General features: G+C 56.6%; 1 protein-coding gene across 7 annotated transcripts in view; it reads left to right on the forward strand.

Annotated features, from left to right (window-relative positions):
• Positions 1 to 16,243, forward strand: part of MTF2 (metal response element binding transcription factor 2) — a 411,648-nt gene that overhangs the window by 331,418 nt on the left and 63,987 nt on the right. For all 7 annotated transcript variants that reach the window (XM_069232368.1, XM_069232366.1, XM_069232367.1 and 4 more), the window contains one exon: positions 8,505 to 8,572. In XM_069232368.1, coding sequence (XP_069088469.1) covers positions 8,505 to 8,572 — 68 coding nt within the window. The remainder of the gene's footprint in view (positions 1 to 8,504; positions 8,573 to 16,243) is intronic.

Below are 16,243 nucleotides of genomic sequence, written 5' to 3' on the forward strand. Positions count from 1 at the left end.
TAATTTTCACCTTCTAACAAGTAAATACACAATTTCCAAACAGTCCTATTTATGTAGCTTTTATGGACCTGTTGTGTTTTTGACAGTGTGGTTAGATTAAAATGATGAGCTATATTTGAATCAATGTGGCATTGAAAGTGCCTTTTTAGGAACCCTTCATTCTGAGCTTAATTTCTGACCACCTAAATTAGAGATCTTAGTTTTTGCCTCTGACCTAAGACTGTGAATGTGCTGTCCCTTGCAAGACCTGAAGTTACCTTGCTTACGGTTATTTGCTTTTATTTTAACCCTCATTTCATTCCTTCTTATTTCTCAGCTTCCCTAGGGTTCCATCTTCATTGTGTGTTTGTCCTTCCCTTCTTTTTGTTTAATCACTATGTGTGTGTTTTCAGCTGTTTCCTGCTCCCCCGCCTGTGTTTCTCTCAAGTACTTCCCGTCTAACCACCCTCCGTTGTCCGTGTGCTTGGGCCCTCCCTTGTCCTGTGCGCTTGGGCCCTCCCTTGTCCTGTGCGCTTGGGCCCTCCCTTGTCCTGTGCGCTTGGGCCCTCCCTTGTCCTGTGCGCTTGGGCCCTCCCTTGTCCTGTGCGCTTGGGCTCGCCCGCCCTGTGTGCTTGGGCCCGCCCGCCCGCCCTCCCTTGTCCTGTGTGCTTGGGCCCGCCCGCCCTCCCTTGTCCTGTGTGCTTGGGCCCGCCCGCCCTCCCTTGTCCTGTGTGCTTGGGCCCGCCCGCCCTCCCTTGTCCTGTGTGCTTGGGCCCGCCCGCCCTCCCTTGTCCTGTGTGCTTGGGCCCGCCCGCCCTCCCTTGTCCTGTGTGCTTGGGCCCGCCTGCCCTCCCTTGTCCTGTGTGCTTGGGCCCGCCCGCCCTCCCTTGTCCTGTGTGCTTGGGCCCGCCCGCCCTCCCTTGTCCTGTGTGCTTGGGCCCGCCCGCCCTCCCTTGTCCTGTGTGCTTGGGCCCGCCCGCCCTCCCTTGTCCTGTGTGCTTGGGCCCGCCCGCCCTCCCTTGTCCTGTGTGCTTGGGCCTGCCCGCCCTCCCTTGTCCGCCCTCCCTTGTCCTGTGCGCTTGGGCCCGCCCTCCCTTGTCCTGTGCGCTTGGGCCCGCCCGCCCTCCCTTGTCCTGTGCGCTTGGGCCCGCCCGCCCTCCCTTGTCCTGTGCGCTTGGGCCCGCCCGCCCTCCCTTGTCCTGTGCGCTTGGGCCCGCCCGCCCTCCCTTGTCCTGTGCGCTTGGGCCCGCCCTCCCCTGTCCTGTGCGCTTGGGCCCGCCCTCCCCTGTCCTGTGCGCTTGGGCCCGCCCTCCCCTGTCCTGTGCGCTTGGGCCCGCCCGCCCGTCCTCCCCTGTCCTGTGCGCTTGGGCCCGCCCGCCCTCCCTCCCCTGTCCTGTGCGCTTGGGCCCGCCCGCCCTCCCCTGTCCTGTGCGCTTGGGCCCGCCCGCCCTCCCCTGTCCTGTGCGCTTGGGCCCGCCCGCCCTCCCCTGTCCTGTGCGCTTGGGCCCGCCCGCCCTCCCCTGTCCTGTGCGCTTGGGCCCGCCCGCCCTCCCCTGTCCTGTGCGCTTGGCCCGCCCGCCCTCCCCTGTACTGTGCGCTTGGGCCCGCCCGCCCTCCCCTGTACTGTGCGCTTGGGCCCGCCCGCCCTCCCCTGTACTGTGCGCTTGGGCCCGCCCGCCCTCCCCTGTCCTGTGCGCTTGGGCCCGCCCGCCCGCCCGCCCTCCCCTGTCCTGTGCGCTTGGGCCCGCCCGCCCGCCCTCCCCTGTCCTGTGCGCTTGGGCCCGCCCGCCCTCCCCTGTCCTGTGCGCTTGGGCCCGCCCGCCCTCCCCTGTCCTGTGCGCTTGGGCCCGCCCGCCCGCCCTCCCCTGTCCTGTGCGCTTGGGCCCGCCCGCCCGCTCTCCCCTGTCCTGTGCGCTTGGGCCCTCCCGCCCGCCCTCCCCTGTCCTGTGCGCTTGGGCCCGCCCGCCCTCCCCTGTCCTGTGCGCTTGGGCCCGCCCGCCCTCCCCTGTCCTGTGCGCTTGGGCCCGCCCGCCCTCCCCTGTGCGCTTGGGCCCGCCCGCCCTCCCCTCCCCTGTGCGCTTGGGCCCGCCCGCCCTCCCCTCCCCTGTGCGCTTGGGCCCGCCCGCCCGCCCTCCCCTGTCCTGTGCGCTTGGGCCCGCCCGCCCGCCCTCCCCTGTCCTGTGCGCTTGGGCCCGCCCGCCCGCCCTCCCCTGTCCTGTGCGCTTGGGCCCGCCCGCCCTCCCCTGTCCTGTGCGCTTGGGCCCGCCCGCCCTCCCCTGTCCTGTGCGCTTGGGCCCGCCCGCCCTCCCCTGTCCTGTGCGCTTGGGCCCGCCCGCCCTCCCCTGTCCTGTGCGCTTGGGCCCGCCCGCCCTCCCCTGTCCTGTGCGCTTGGGCCCGCCCGCCCTCCCTTGTCCTGTGCGCTTGGGCCCGCCCGCCCTCCCTTGTCCTCCCTCCCTTGTCCTGTGCGCTTGGGCTCGCCCGCCCGCCCTCCCCTGTCCTGTGCGCTTGGGCCCGCCCTCCCCTGTCCTGTGCGCTTGGGCCCGCCCTCCCTTGTCCTGTGCGCTTGGGTGTCCTGTGTAATTGGGCTCGCCCGCCAAACCCTTGTCCTCCCTTGTCCGGTGTAATTGGGCCCGCCCGCCCTCCCTTGTCCTCCCTTGTCCTGTGTAATTGGGCCCGCCCGCCCTCCCCTGTCCTGTGCGCTTGGGCCCGCCCGCCCTCCCCTGTCCTGTGCGCTTGGGCCCGCCCGCCCTCCCCTGTACTGTGCGCTTGGGCCCGCCCGCCCTCCCCTGTACTGTGCGCTTGGGCCCGCCCGCCCTCCCCTGTCCTGTGCGCTTGGGCCCGCCCGCCCGCCCGCCCTCCCCTGTCCTGTGCGCTTGGGCCCGCCCGCCCGCCCTCCCCTGTCCTGTGCGCTTGGGCCCGCCCGCCCTCCCCTGTCCTGTGCGCTTGGGCCCGCCCGCCCGCCCTCCCCTGTCCTGTGCGCTTGGGCCCGCCCGCCCGCTCTCCCCTGTCCTGTGCGCTTGGGCCCTCCCGCCCGCCCTCCCCTGTCCTGTGCGCTTGGGCCCGCCCGCCCTCCCCTGTCCTGTGCGCTTGGGCCCGCCCGCCCTCCCCTGTGCGCTTGGGCCCGCCCGCCCTCCCCTCCCCTGTGCGCTTGGGCCCGCCCGCCCGCCCTCCCCTCCCCTGTGCGCTTGGGCCCGCCCGCCCGCCCTCCCCTGTCCTGTGCGCTTGGGCCCGCCCGCCCGCCCTCCCCTGTCCTGTGCGCTTGGGCCCGCCCGCCCTCCCCTGTCCTGTGCGCTTGGGCCCGCCCGCCCTCCCCTGTCCTGTGCGCTTGGGCCCGCCCGCCCTCCCCTGTCCTGTGCGCTTGGGCCCGCCCGCCCTCCCCTGTCCTGTGCGCTTGGGCCCGCCCGCCCTCCCCTGTCCTGTGCGCTTGGGCCCGCCCGCCCTCCCTTGTCCTGTGCGCTTGGGCCCGCCCGCCCTCCCTTGTCCTCCCTCCCTTGTCCTGTGCGCTTGGGCTCGCCCGCCCGCCCTCCCCTGTCCTGTGCGCTTGGGCCCGCCCTCCCCTGTCCTGTGCGCTTGGGCCCGCCCGCCCGCCCTCCCTTGTCCTGTGCGCTTGGGTGTCCTGTGTAATTGGGCTCGCCCGCCAAACCCTTGTCCTCCCTTGTCCGGTGTAATTGGGCCCGCCCGCCCTCCCTTGTCCTCCCTTGTCCTGTGTAATTGGGCCCGCCCGCCCTCCCTTTTCCTGTGTGCTTGGGCCCGCCCGCCCTCCCTTGTCCTCCCTTGTCCTGTGTGCTTGGGCCCGCCCGCCCTTGTCCTCCCTTGTCCTCTGTGCTTGGGCCCGCCCGCCCTCCCTTGTCCTCCTTTGTCCTGTGTGCTTGGGCCCGCCTGCCCTCCCTTGTCTAGTGTGCTTGGGGCCTCTTCCCTTGACAATGTGCTTGAGATTCTCCGTGTGCTGTGGTCTTGGGCCCCGCCCGCGTCGATGCGCTTGGGCCCCCTCCCAGCCCTCCCAGCCCACCCACCCCCCCCGCCCAAGTCCCTGCCAGCCCAATAGTCCCTGCCAGCCCATCACCCAAGTCCCTGCCAGCCCACCCACCCCCGCCCAAGTCCCTGCCAAATAACACCCCCCACCCGCATCCCTGCCAGCCCGCCCACCCCCCCGCCCAAGTCCCTGCCAGCCCCCCGCCCAAGTCCCTGCCAGCCCACCCACCCCCCCCAAGTCCCTGCCAGCCCACCCACCCCCCCCCAAGTCCCTGCCAGCCCCCCCACCCCCCCCAAGTCCCTGCCAGCCCCAGTCCCTGCCAGCCCACCCACCCCCCCCCCCCCAAGTCCCTGCCAGCCCATCGCCCAAGCCCCTGCCCGAAGGCCCACCCCCAGCCCAAGACCCTGTCAGCCCGCCCACCCCCCCGCCCAAGTCACTGCCAGCCCCCCGCCCAAGTCCCTGCCAGCCCGCCCACCCCCCCGCCCAAGTCCCTGCCAGCCCGCCCACCCCCCCGCCCAAGTCCCTGCCAGCCCACCCCCCCGCCCAAGTCCCTGCCAGCCCGCCCACCCAAGTCCCTGCCAGCCCATCACCCAAGTCCCTGCCAGCCCACCCACCCCCCGCCCAAGTCACTGCCAGACCACCCACCCCCCCGCCCAAGTCCCTGCCAGCCCACCCACCCCCCGCCCAAGTCCCTGCCAGACCACGCACCCCCCCGCCCAAGTCCCTGCCAGCCCACCCACCCCCCCGCCCAAGTCCCTGCCAGCCCATCGCCCAAGTCCCTGCCAGAAGGCCCACCCCCCCTGCCCAAGTCCCTGCCAGTCCGCCCACCCCCCCAAGTCCCTGCCAGTCCGCCCACCCCCCAAGTCCCTGCCACCCCACCCAAGTCCCTGCACCCACCCGCCCCCTCTCCAAGTCCCTGCACCCACCCACCCACCCCCGCTCTCCAAGTCCCTGCACCCACCCACCCACCCCCGCTCTCCAAGTCCCTGCACCCACCCCGCTCTCCAAGTCCCTGCGACCACCCACCCCCGCTCTCCAAGTCCCTGCACCCACCCACTTTAAGAAGTCATGAGAATGCATGTGTTCTCTTTGCCTTGTGTGTGTTGTCCTCAAATACGCTTCCCAATCCACTCCTCCCCGTGTTTGCCTACATCCTCTTGACCTTGTATGTTGCTTCCTCGCCTACAACCTGTCCCTTGCCTCCCCAACCTGCCATATTTTTTATTTGTTTGACCAAGGCTTTAATTCCCTGGGCTCATGCCCATCTGTTGCTCCACATAGCTACTAAGAATTGCTTTCCTTCACCCGCTTCTATGTTCCTTTCCCACCTCTTGCAGTGAGGGCGAAGCATCTGCCATTTTTCTCCTGGCCCGCTCCGTTAAAAAAAAAGTTAATAGAGGCTAAAAAAAAAAAACCTTACCATTAATCCATAGGCAGCATGACATGTGTAAAGAAATGGCTCCCTGTTGCAGTTACCCCCCCACTTTTTTGCCTGATACTGATGCTGACTTGACTGAGAAGTGTGCTGGGACTCTGCTAACCAGGCCCCAGCACCAGTGTTCTTTCACCTAAAATGTACCATTGTCTCCCCAATTGGCACAACCCTGGCACCCAGGTAAGTCCCTTGTAACTGGTACCCCTAGTACCCAGGGCCCTGATGCCAGGGAAGGTCTCTAAGGGCTGCAGCATGTCTTATGCCACCCTAGGGACCCCTCACTCAGCACAGACACACTGCTTGCCAGCTTGTGTGTGCTGGTGGGGAGAAAATGACTAAGTCGACATGGTACTCCCCTCAGGGTGCCATGCCAACCTCACACTGCCTGTGGCATAGGTAAGTCACCCCTCTAGCAGGCCTTACAGCCCTAAGGCAGGGTGCACTATACCACAGGTGAGGGCATATGTGCATGAGCACTATGCCCCTACAGTGTCTAAGCAAAACCTTAGACATTGTAAGTGCAGGGTAGCCATAAGAGTATATGGGCTGGGAGTCTGTCAAAAACGAACTCCACAGCTCCATAATGGCTACACTGAAAACTGGGAAGTTTGGTATCAAACTTCTCAGAATAATAAACCCACACTGATGCCAGTGTTGGATTTATTAAAAAATGCACACAGAGGGCATCTTAGAGATGCCCCCTGTATTTTATCCAATTGTTCAGTGCAGGACTGACTGGTCTGTGCCAGCCTGCTGCTGAGAGACGAGTTTCTGACCCCATGCGTTGAGAGCCTTTGTGCTCTCTGAGGACAGAAACAAAGCCTGCTCTGGGTGGAGGTGCTTCACACCTCCCCCCTGCAGGAACTGTAACACCTAGCAGTGAGCTTCAAAGGCTCAAGCTTCGTGTTACAACGCCCCAGGGCACTCCAGCTAGTGGAGATGCCCGCCTCCTGGACCCAGCCCCCACTTTTGGCGGCAAGTCCAGGAGAGATAATGAGAAAAACAAGGAGTCGTCACTGGCCAGTCAGGACAGCCCCTAAGGTGTCCTGAGCTGAGGTGACTCTGACTTTTAGAAATCCTCCATCTTGCAGATGGAGGATTCCCCCAATAGGATTAGGGATGTGCCCCCCTCCCCTCAGGGAGGAGGCACAAAGAGGGTGTACCCACCCTCAGGGCTAGTAGCCATTGGCTACTAACCCCCCAGACCTAAACACGCCCTTAAATTTAGTATTTAAGGGCTCCCCTGAACCTAAGAATTTAGATTCCTGCAACTACAAGAAGAGGACTGCTGAGCTGAAAACACCTGCAGAAGAAGAAAAGAAGACACCAACTGCTTTGGCCCCAGTCCTACCGGCCTGTCTCCTGCCTTCTAAAGAAACCTGCTCCAGCGACGCTTTCCCCAGGACTAGGGACCTCTGAATCCTCAGAGGACTGCCCTGCTTCAAGAAAGACAAAACTCCAGAGGACAGCGGCCCTGCTCCTCCAAAAAGACTGCAACTTTGTTACAGAGGAGCAGATTTAAAGACCCCTGCAAATCCCCGCAAGAAGTGTGAGACTTGCAACACTGCACCCGGCGACCCCGACTCGACTGGTGGAGAACCAACACCTCAGGGAGGACCCTCCGGCGACTCCGAGACCGTGAGTAACCAAAGTTGTCCCCCCTGAGCCCCCACAGCAACGCCTGCAGAGGGAATCCCGAGGCTCCCCCTGACCGCGACTGCCTGACTCTAAAATCCCGACGGCTGGAAAAGACCCTGCACCCGCAGCCCCCAGCACCTGAAGTAACGGAACTTCAGTGCAGGAGTGACCCCCAGGAGGCCCTCTCCCTTGCCCAGGTGGTGGCTACCCCGAGGAGCCCCCCCCCTTGCCTGCCTGCACCGCTGAAGAGACCCCTTGGTCTCCCATTGGAAACCCGACGCCACTTTTTGTGTGGACCTGTGTCCCCCCCCCCCCCCCCCCCCCCCCCGTGCCCTACAAAACCCCCCTGGACTGCCCTCCGAAGACGCGGGTACTTACCTGCTGGCAGACTAGAACTGGGGCACCCCCTTCTCTCCATTGAAGCCTATGTGTTTTGGGCACCTCTTTGACCTCTGCACCTGACCGGCCCTGAGCTGCTGGTGTGGTAACTTTGGGGTTGCTCTGAACCCCCAACGGTGGGCTACCTTGGACCCAAAACTGAACCCTGTAGGTGGGTTACTTACCTGCAAAAACTAACAATACTTTACCTCCCCCAGGAACTGTGAAAATTGCACTGTGTCCACTTTTAAAACAGCTATTTGTGTTTTATGTGAAACGTATATATGCTACTGTAATTATTCAAAGTTCCTAAAGTACTTACCTGCAATACCTTTCAAATGAGATATTACATGTAGAATTTGAACCTGTGGTTCTTAAAATAAACTAAGAAAAAATATTTTTCTATAACAAAACCTATTGGCTGGATTTGTCTCTGAGTGTGTGTTCCTCATTTATTGCATGTGTGTATGTACAACAAATGGTTAACACTACTCCTTTGATAAGCCTACTGCTCGACCACACTACCACAAAATAGAGCATTAGTATTATCTCTTTTTGCCACTATCTTACCTCTAAGGGGAACCCTTGGACTCTGTGCATGCTATTCCTTACTTTGAAATAGCACATACAGAGCCAACTTCCTACAACATGTTTGTTATTGTGCTTTTTATTTTTACCGGTGCTGCATAGCATCTGCAAAAAGTATTGAAAAAGCCAGTATATCAAAAATGTAGCTTATTGACTTTGCTAATGATTGTTTAATTTCGGGATGTCCTTTATTAAAATTGAGCCATGTGAATAACATTTAGATGATGAGTATAAACAAGAAGTGAGATCTTGAATTGGTCATTCTAGCAGAATTATTTATTTTTGCCCTAGCTAATTTTTATTGTTAGCGTGATCTCTGCTTTTCACTCCTCATGCCTGTGCTTTCTTTTGTGACTGCAGGCAGGACTGTTGGGCAAAATGATTTTGGGAAAGAAACATTGATTCACATCACATTAATTGGATTATGTTTCCGAGCCAAATTGTCATAATCTTTTTTTGAAGACAGAGTAAAGATGACGTTAAAAAAAAAAAAAACATATTTTTGCATTGCAGCTATCGGAGGCCCCAAAATCAGAAAGATTTGAACGCATTTTGGAGGCTCTTAATGAAAACAAGGCAACGTAAGTGCATTTTAATTTATTATATTTTCACATGCTCGGATCCAGAAAATATAAACTTAAAGTTGCAAATGTGTTTTTATTTTAGTGGTATTTGTAAACTCCAGAAGCACTCCTTAACCAATGTGCTTCATTCACGCTTCTCTTGAGGGTGCTGATGCTCATATCTTGTAAATACGTATGCCCACAAATGAACTAAGTCTACTTTACATCCAGAGCATATTGTCATACAACAAAGTGTGCCTGCAACGTAATGTCTGGACAAAGTTTTGTTTTGTCATTCCACTGCGCATCCTGTAAGAATGAAAGAGAAAATAAAGCCTTCCATCCTCTTGACTTCCAAACAAAAGAATATCAAGGTGCTTGTCTAAAATACCAAGTTGCGTTGTGCTAATACCTTGGTAGTGTGGTAGGTTTGCTTTGATGAACAGTGGTCTCTTGCCTTGGATAGGCTTGTGGGCAACGCCGGGGGCCTCTAAGGCAGAAAGTCTTGCAATAGGGAGCGAGCACAATACATAGAGCACGGGTGTCACGTTGCTGCATTTTGGATCCTTTTCCATCATTGGCATAGGAAGCAAGATCCCAAGAAAGAACATTTGAGTGATGTAATTGAGTCATGATGAGGATAATAGTTGACTGCATCTTGTGAGGGAAGCCAGGGTGAGGCAAGATGCATCGTAGAATCTGCATAATGTAGAAGGTGCTTGCTGTGACTTGCTTTCTTGTGTCCGATGATCAGGCCCAGATTTCTTCCTTCAGGCAAAGGATCATGTTCCTGGTTCTAAATGGTTTAAGGTTGACAGCTTTTCCATTCTCCATAGGCTAGGATCACAATCTTGGTTGAATTAATATTAAGGTGGTTACTGAGAATCCATTAATCAATGGCACAGTCAGTGTTTATTTTCAGAGTCTTATTCTGTGTCCCAGTTTTAAGGCGATCATTGTGTCATCAGCTTAGTATCATCCTTTTCACATTCCTTTAATGTTGCTGTATAGGAGTGTAGGTAGCTGGGTTCTAGTTGCACTTTTTGCCTGGTTTTTATATGCAACTTCGACTGAAGTGCACTTGGTCCCTGCTAACTAGGTCCCCAGTGCCAGTGTTCCTTCCCGTAAACAAGACACCTGGTTACTTGATTCCCACATGACCAGGCCCTTCAGCCCCCTCTAGGGCCCTAGTAAATGGTACCCCGGGTACTTGGAGCATGGGTACTGCACCTTACTCTTCCTAGCCTGACAGACTAGGAAGACTCTTCCTGGTTTGGCTGTTGGCTGGAGGGGGGCTTGTGCAGGGAGCTGGGTTCTGGTTGCAGTACACCCCCCACTTTTTGCCTGGTTTTTAGATGCAACTTTGACAAAAGTGCACTGTATTCCTGATAACCAGGCACCCAGTGCCAGTGTTCCTTCCCTAAAACAAGACATATGGTCACTTCATCCGTAAGTGACCAGGCCCTTCTGCCCCCTATAAGTTCCTAGTAAATGGTATCCCTGGTACCTAGGGTGTTGGTACTGAAGAGGGCCCCTCAGAGCTGCAGCACAACTTGTGCCACTCTGAGGAATCCAGCACCAACCTTATACAGGCTGCTGATAAGGTGCTTCCAAAACTGAAAACACAACATGGCACACAGCCTGTGTGCCTTGTCCCCTAAACACTGCATGGTTTACAAGTAAGTCACCCCTGTATCAAACCTTACAGCCCTAAAGCATGGTCCATTATATTACATGTGAGGGCATATCTGCATGAGCTGATATGCCCCTGCTATGTCTTTGTTGATTCTCAGGCATAGTAAGTGTACAGGGAAGCCATTTTAAATGCATGTGCTGGAAACTGGTCACTACGAATTCCCCAGCTACATGATGGCTTCTCTAAATCCTGGGATGTTTGGTATCAAACATCTCAGAATAATAAACCCTCACAGACCCCAGTGATGCATTTCATATAAAATGCACTCAAAGTGCGCCTTAGGCCTGAGAACCTACTAGCTATTACTGTGTTGACTGACTGGTTCTGACCAGTTCAGCCACCACAGTCACGTTTCTGGACCCACACAGTGAGAGCCAGTGCTCTCAAGGCCCAGAGGCAAAAACCTGCACTGGGCAGAGGTGTTACCCGCCTCTCCCAGGCAAGATGGGCATCCCAGGGCAGGGAGCTTCAGAGGCCTTGCAGCCCTTGTAATGCGACCTAGGTCTCTCCAGATGGTAGAGATGACCAATCCCCCTGTTCTGACTCCACTTTTGGCGACAGCATAGGCTGGAAAATTATTAAAATTAGGAGGAGTGTCCACTTCGTGCCAGTCCCACCCCTAAGGTGGACGAGCTGAAATGGACACTACGGTTTAAATTCCTCCTTCTTGTTTGGAAGGAATTAGGCCACTAGGGTAAGGGTTACAAGTGGTCATAAAAAGTGTGTAGTCACCCTAAGGGTGAGTAGCCCATTGGCTGCTACCTGGCACTCCTTGTAAAGCTCCTAAATTCAGTATTTAGATGGCACCCCTGAACCCTAGAACTCAGATTCTTGATGACCATAAGAAGAATTTGATGCTACAAAGTCTCATCAGCAGAGAAGACTGCAGACACCAACTGACTTTGCCCCAGCCCTACAGGCCTGTCTGCAGCCCTCAATGATCCTGCGCCAAAAGATGACCCGTCCTGCAGCCCAGCGACCTCCAAAGTTTTGGAGGACTCCCTGCCTTTGACAAAGATCTCCAGAGAACAGCTGACCTGTTTAAGAAGAGACCAACTTTAAAAGAAAATAACTCTACCCTGAGGAACTGTGAAACCTCCTTGGACCCACCTCTGCACCTGACACCCACGGCCTGAGTTCAAGTGGCCCACCGGTCCTGCAAAGGTTCCCCAGCGATTCTGAGACTGAGTCCACTGTTGAATGACCCCAACCGGACTCTTCCTCAAAGCCTGCAGCCTGAAATTGAGGCTCCCTCTGACCGAGAGCTTCCCCGCAAGCTGTTCCCAATGCCAAAGGACACCCCTGCACTTGGAGCACCTGGGCCTTTTGGAGTTAGACCATCAATATCCCTACATCCCCTAGCATCAGACCTTACCTGGGCAGGTGTGGTTTTTCTTCATTCAGCGTCCTGGCCCGAGCCTGCAGCCTTTTTCCAAAACTGATTTCAAAAGTCTCTTTTGCACAGCTGTCATCATCAGTAGACTCCTAGAAGAAGCATAAAAGTGGGGGAGGTGGGAGGGAGAGGGTTCCAGCGCATTTCCGCATCCACATGGAACCTAATCAGAGATGATATTTCTGCCTCTAAAGATCACCTTTCTAGTAGCCATCACATCATTGTGCAGTCAGCGAGCTGCAAGGACGTACTATCCAGGAACTACCTAACGAATACATAAGAACAGGATGGTCATGAAAGCAAATCCACAGTACCTGCCTACGGTGGTGTCACTATTTAATGTAAGTCAAACTTTTCAGCTACCATTGTTTTTCCAACAGCTAATAACACACCACAAAGAGCCTTGCACACAGTCTGGGCATGCACAGGTCAGTCATTTACTACCTCCAGGAAAGAAAGTTTGTAAGAAAGCCAAAACAAGTTCTTTGTTTCTTTTGAACCATCAGCCAATGGGATGCTGTCAGGTGGCCCAATATACAGTTGATATTGCAGACAGTTCAGACAAGGCAAGAGTGATGCCAGAGGAAAATCCAAGGGCTCACTCACAAGAAAGAAAAGAGCAACACTAGCCTTCTGGCCAATAGCTCCATTAACAAAATCTGTATGTTGTCCATACACACCTTCGCCAAACAATTCTGTGTAGACGTCCAAGCCAACAAAGAAGCTTGGGTGGGATAAAAAATGCTAAAACACACGTACACAAACACATTTTTAACCAACCTCCTAATTGAGGCAATACTGGTTCAAAATCAGTGCACATCATGTGGATCAAGAAAAGACACCTGCTGTAAAATTAAATGATTAATTACCCATAGGATTAGTTTTGCTACTTGAGGAATTTTTTTTTATTCTCGGGCAACCCTGTCTATAATTGGAAGGGAGACACATGCAAATAACAGACAAAGAAAGTATAAAGATTTGCAATTAGCCAGGAAAAAAAAAATAAGGAAAAACAATCCGAAGTCGCCTATCAGGGCACATAAGTCTGTCTCAGGGACAGTAACAAACCGTGGATGACACCCACTACAAAGAAAGAGAATTTCGGACGCAACCACTAGATAGTGGAAAAAAGCACATTATGGGGGTCATTCTGACCCCGGCGGTCTGAGACCACCGGGGCCAGGGTCGGCGGGAGCACCGCCGACAGACCGGCGGTGCCCCGCAGGGCATTCTGACCGCGGCGGTTCGGCCGCGGTCAGATGCGGGAAACCGGCGGTCTCCCGCCGGTTTCCCGCCGCCCTGCAGAATCCCCCATGGCGGCGGAGCGCGCTCCGCCGCCATGGGGATTCTGACACCCCCTACCGCCATCCTGTTCCTGGCGGGTCTCCCGCCAGGAACAGGATGGCGGTAGGGGGTGCTGCGGGGCCCCTCAAAGTATTTCAGTGTCTGCCATGCAGATACTGAAATACGCGACGGGTGCCACTGCACCCGTTGCACCCCTGCAACTCCGCCGGCTCCATTCGGAGCCGGCATCCTCGTTGCAGGGGCATTTCCGCTGGGCCGGCGGGCGCTCTTTTGGAGAGCGCCCGCCCGCCCAGCGGAAATGTAAGAATGGCCGCCGCGGTCTTTTGACCGCGGTGCGGTCATTTGTCGGCGGGACTTTGGCGGGCGGCCTCCGCCGCCCGCCATAGTCAGAATCAGGGCCTATGTGCATTGAGAAAGTTCTTCAAGCTTCACAATTACTCAAACAGGTAAATAACGACATTTTGTAATATAAAATCTTCTGTATTCACTTTTAACTAGGCTGTACTTTCCTCTTTAATTATGAATCATAGATCATTTAGGCATGTCTGGAACACATTTTAAAGTGTTTTCTTATAATGAAGTACCAGCTGTGTGTGTTTCCTAATTATGTACTGGCAGGGTCATTAAAATACTGGCCATGCTGGTTAGGAAAAAAAAAAAGACAGCCATGTGGCACCCCCATAGCACAAATACTGCAGTTGCCATGGACGTCCATCAAGCTATATGCCATGGGGAAGAGACTAAAGCCGGGAGAAGTCCATCAGCACTAGAGGGCCACAATCTTGCTATGCACGGGTGGAAAAAGATGACAAGAAACGTACATGGTGAAGACAGGTACTGGCTAGGCCAGGAGGCATGAGGGTGGGACAAAATGCTCTCTCACTACGGGCAGCCTAGAGAAGTTCAGCATGGCAGAGTGACAGTTGAACAAGTAACAATTTGTACCTTTTGATGCATTTGTTATGAGAGGACTAGTTGTAATTAATATAGTTAATCTTTTGTAATGATGGCTGAAAGCCATACCTTTCAAGATGATGACTTGGATGATTTATCAGTTTCGTATTGTGCTGATTTTATTATTAATCAATAAATGTAAGTTCAATAGAACAAGATATATATATTTTTATGGTTGCTCATATCAAAGACTTGGTGAACTCTACTAATAAAACCTCATTATCACATTGAACACTGAGTGAATAAAAACATTTTCTGTAACCCCCCTATCTTCCTATTTTTCTATCTCTCTACCTCACTCCCCGCCACCCTTAACCCCCTCCCCTATCTTTTCTCCCCTCTACCTGACCCCCCTCCCTCCGCTCTCCCGCCGCCACCTCCTGCTCTTCCCCGCCCCCCCTGCTCCCATTCGTCGCCCCACTCCCGCCCCCAGCTGACCCCTCCCCCACCCCTCCCTCTTATGGCGGCCGCTGGCGCGCCAAAGGCAAGCCCGTCTGCGCCCGTCCGCGCCTGGACCGCGCCCAGCGCCACAACCCCTGGCCCCCAGCACTCCCAAACCCCGCAGCACCGCTACGACCCCATCACCCTCCACGCCCTCAACCCGGGGCGCTCCAGCACCTGCTTCCAAGCCAACCCGAAACGTACCCACGGACCCTTCGTATGTCACACCTGCAAACTTACCTTCCACCACGAAAACACCACGTCCGCCAGCCCACGCGCCATCACCCACCTCAAATGCATCCTGATCAACGCACGCTCTGTCCACAAGCACGCCGTTGAACTTTGGGACCTCCTGGACTCCACCGCACCAGACGTCGCCTTCATCACTGAGACCTGGATGAACGCCTCCTCGGCCCCCGACATCGCCATAGCCATCCCCGAGGGCTACAAGATTTCCAGGAAAGACCGCACCAACCAAGTAGGAGGAGGAATCGCCATCGTCTTCAAGGACTCCATCAACGTCACCACCTCCACGGAAGACACCCCCCTCGCCGCCGAACACCTGCACTTCCAGATCAACACAGACCCCAGGATCACCCTCAGAGGAACTCTCATCTACCGTCCCCCAGACCGCGCGCCCTCTTCAGTGACTCTATCACCGACTTCATCTCCCCGCACGCCCTTGCCTCGCCGGACTACATCCCCCTCGGCGACCTCAACTTCCATCTGGAACAGAACAATGACCCCAACACCACCGCCCTGCTCGCCAACCTCGGTCTCAAGCAACTGGTGAACACCCCCACCCACATCGCCGGACACACGCTCAACCCCATCTTCTCCACCAGCAACCACGTATCCTTCAGCCACTCCTCCGCTTTACACTGGACCGACCACAGATGTGTCCACTTCACCTTCCGACACGAGACTCGCACCCTAATAACCCGCCTCCGCTCCACCGGGATCCAAGGACAGGCCCTAGACTGGATCACCTCGTTCCTTTCAAACCGCTCCCAAAGAGTCTACCTCCCACCTTTCCGCTCAAATCCCACCGAGATCATCTGCGGCGTCCCACAAGGCTCCTCGCTCAGCCCGACTCTCTTCAATGTCTACATGTGCCCCCTCGCCGACATCGTACGCAAACACAACATCATCATCACCTCCTACGCCGACGACACCCAGCTGATACTTTCCCTCACCAAGGACCCCACCAGCGCCAAGACCAGCCTGCAAGACGGAATAAAAGACGTCGCAGACTGGATGAAACTCAGCCGTCTGAAACTGAACTCAGACAAAACGGAAGTCTTCATCCTCTGAAACACCCCGACCTCCTGGGACGACTCCTGGTGGCCCTTGGCACCGCACCAACCCCCTCAGACCACGCACGCAACCTCGGTTTCATCCTGGACCCACTTCTCACCATGACCAAACAAGTAAACGCCGTATCATCCTCCTGCTTCCTCACCCTCCGCATGCTCCGAAAGATCTTCCGTTGGATCCCCGCCGACACCAGAAAGACCGTGACCCACGCCCCGTCACAAGCCGCCTGGACTACGGCAACACCCTATACGCCGGAACCACCGCTAAACTCCAGAAACGTCTGCAACGAATTCAAAACGCCTCCGCCCGCCTCATCCTCAACATACCCCGCAACAGCCACATCTCCGCCCACTTGAGACACCTGCACTGGCTTCCCATCAGCAAAAGGATCACCTTCCGACTCCTCACCCACGCACACAAAGCCCTCCACAACAAGGGACCCGAATACCTCAACCGCCGCCTCAGCTTCTACGCACCCACCCGTCTTCTTCGCTCCACCAGCCTCGCTCTCGCCGCTGTCCCTCGCATCCACCGCTCCACGGCGGGTGGGAGGTCCTTCTCCTACCTGGCGGCCAAGACATGG

This window comes from Pleurodeles waltl, chromosome 4_2 (genome assembly GCF_031143425.1).
Source record: "Pleurodeles waltl isolate 20211129_DDA chromosome 4_2, aPleWal1.hap1.20221129, whole genome shotgun sequence".
Taxonomy (NCBI): Eukaryota; Metazoa; Chordata; class Amphibia; order Caudata; family Salamandridae; genus Pleurodeles; species Pleurodeles waltl.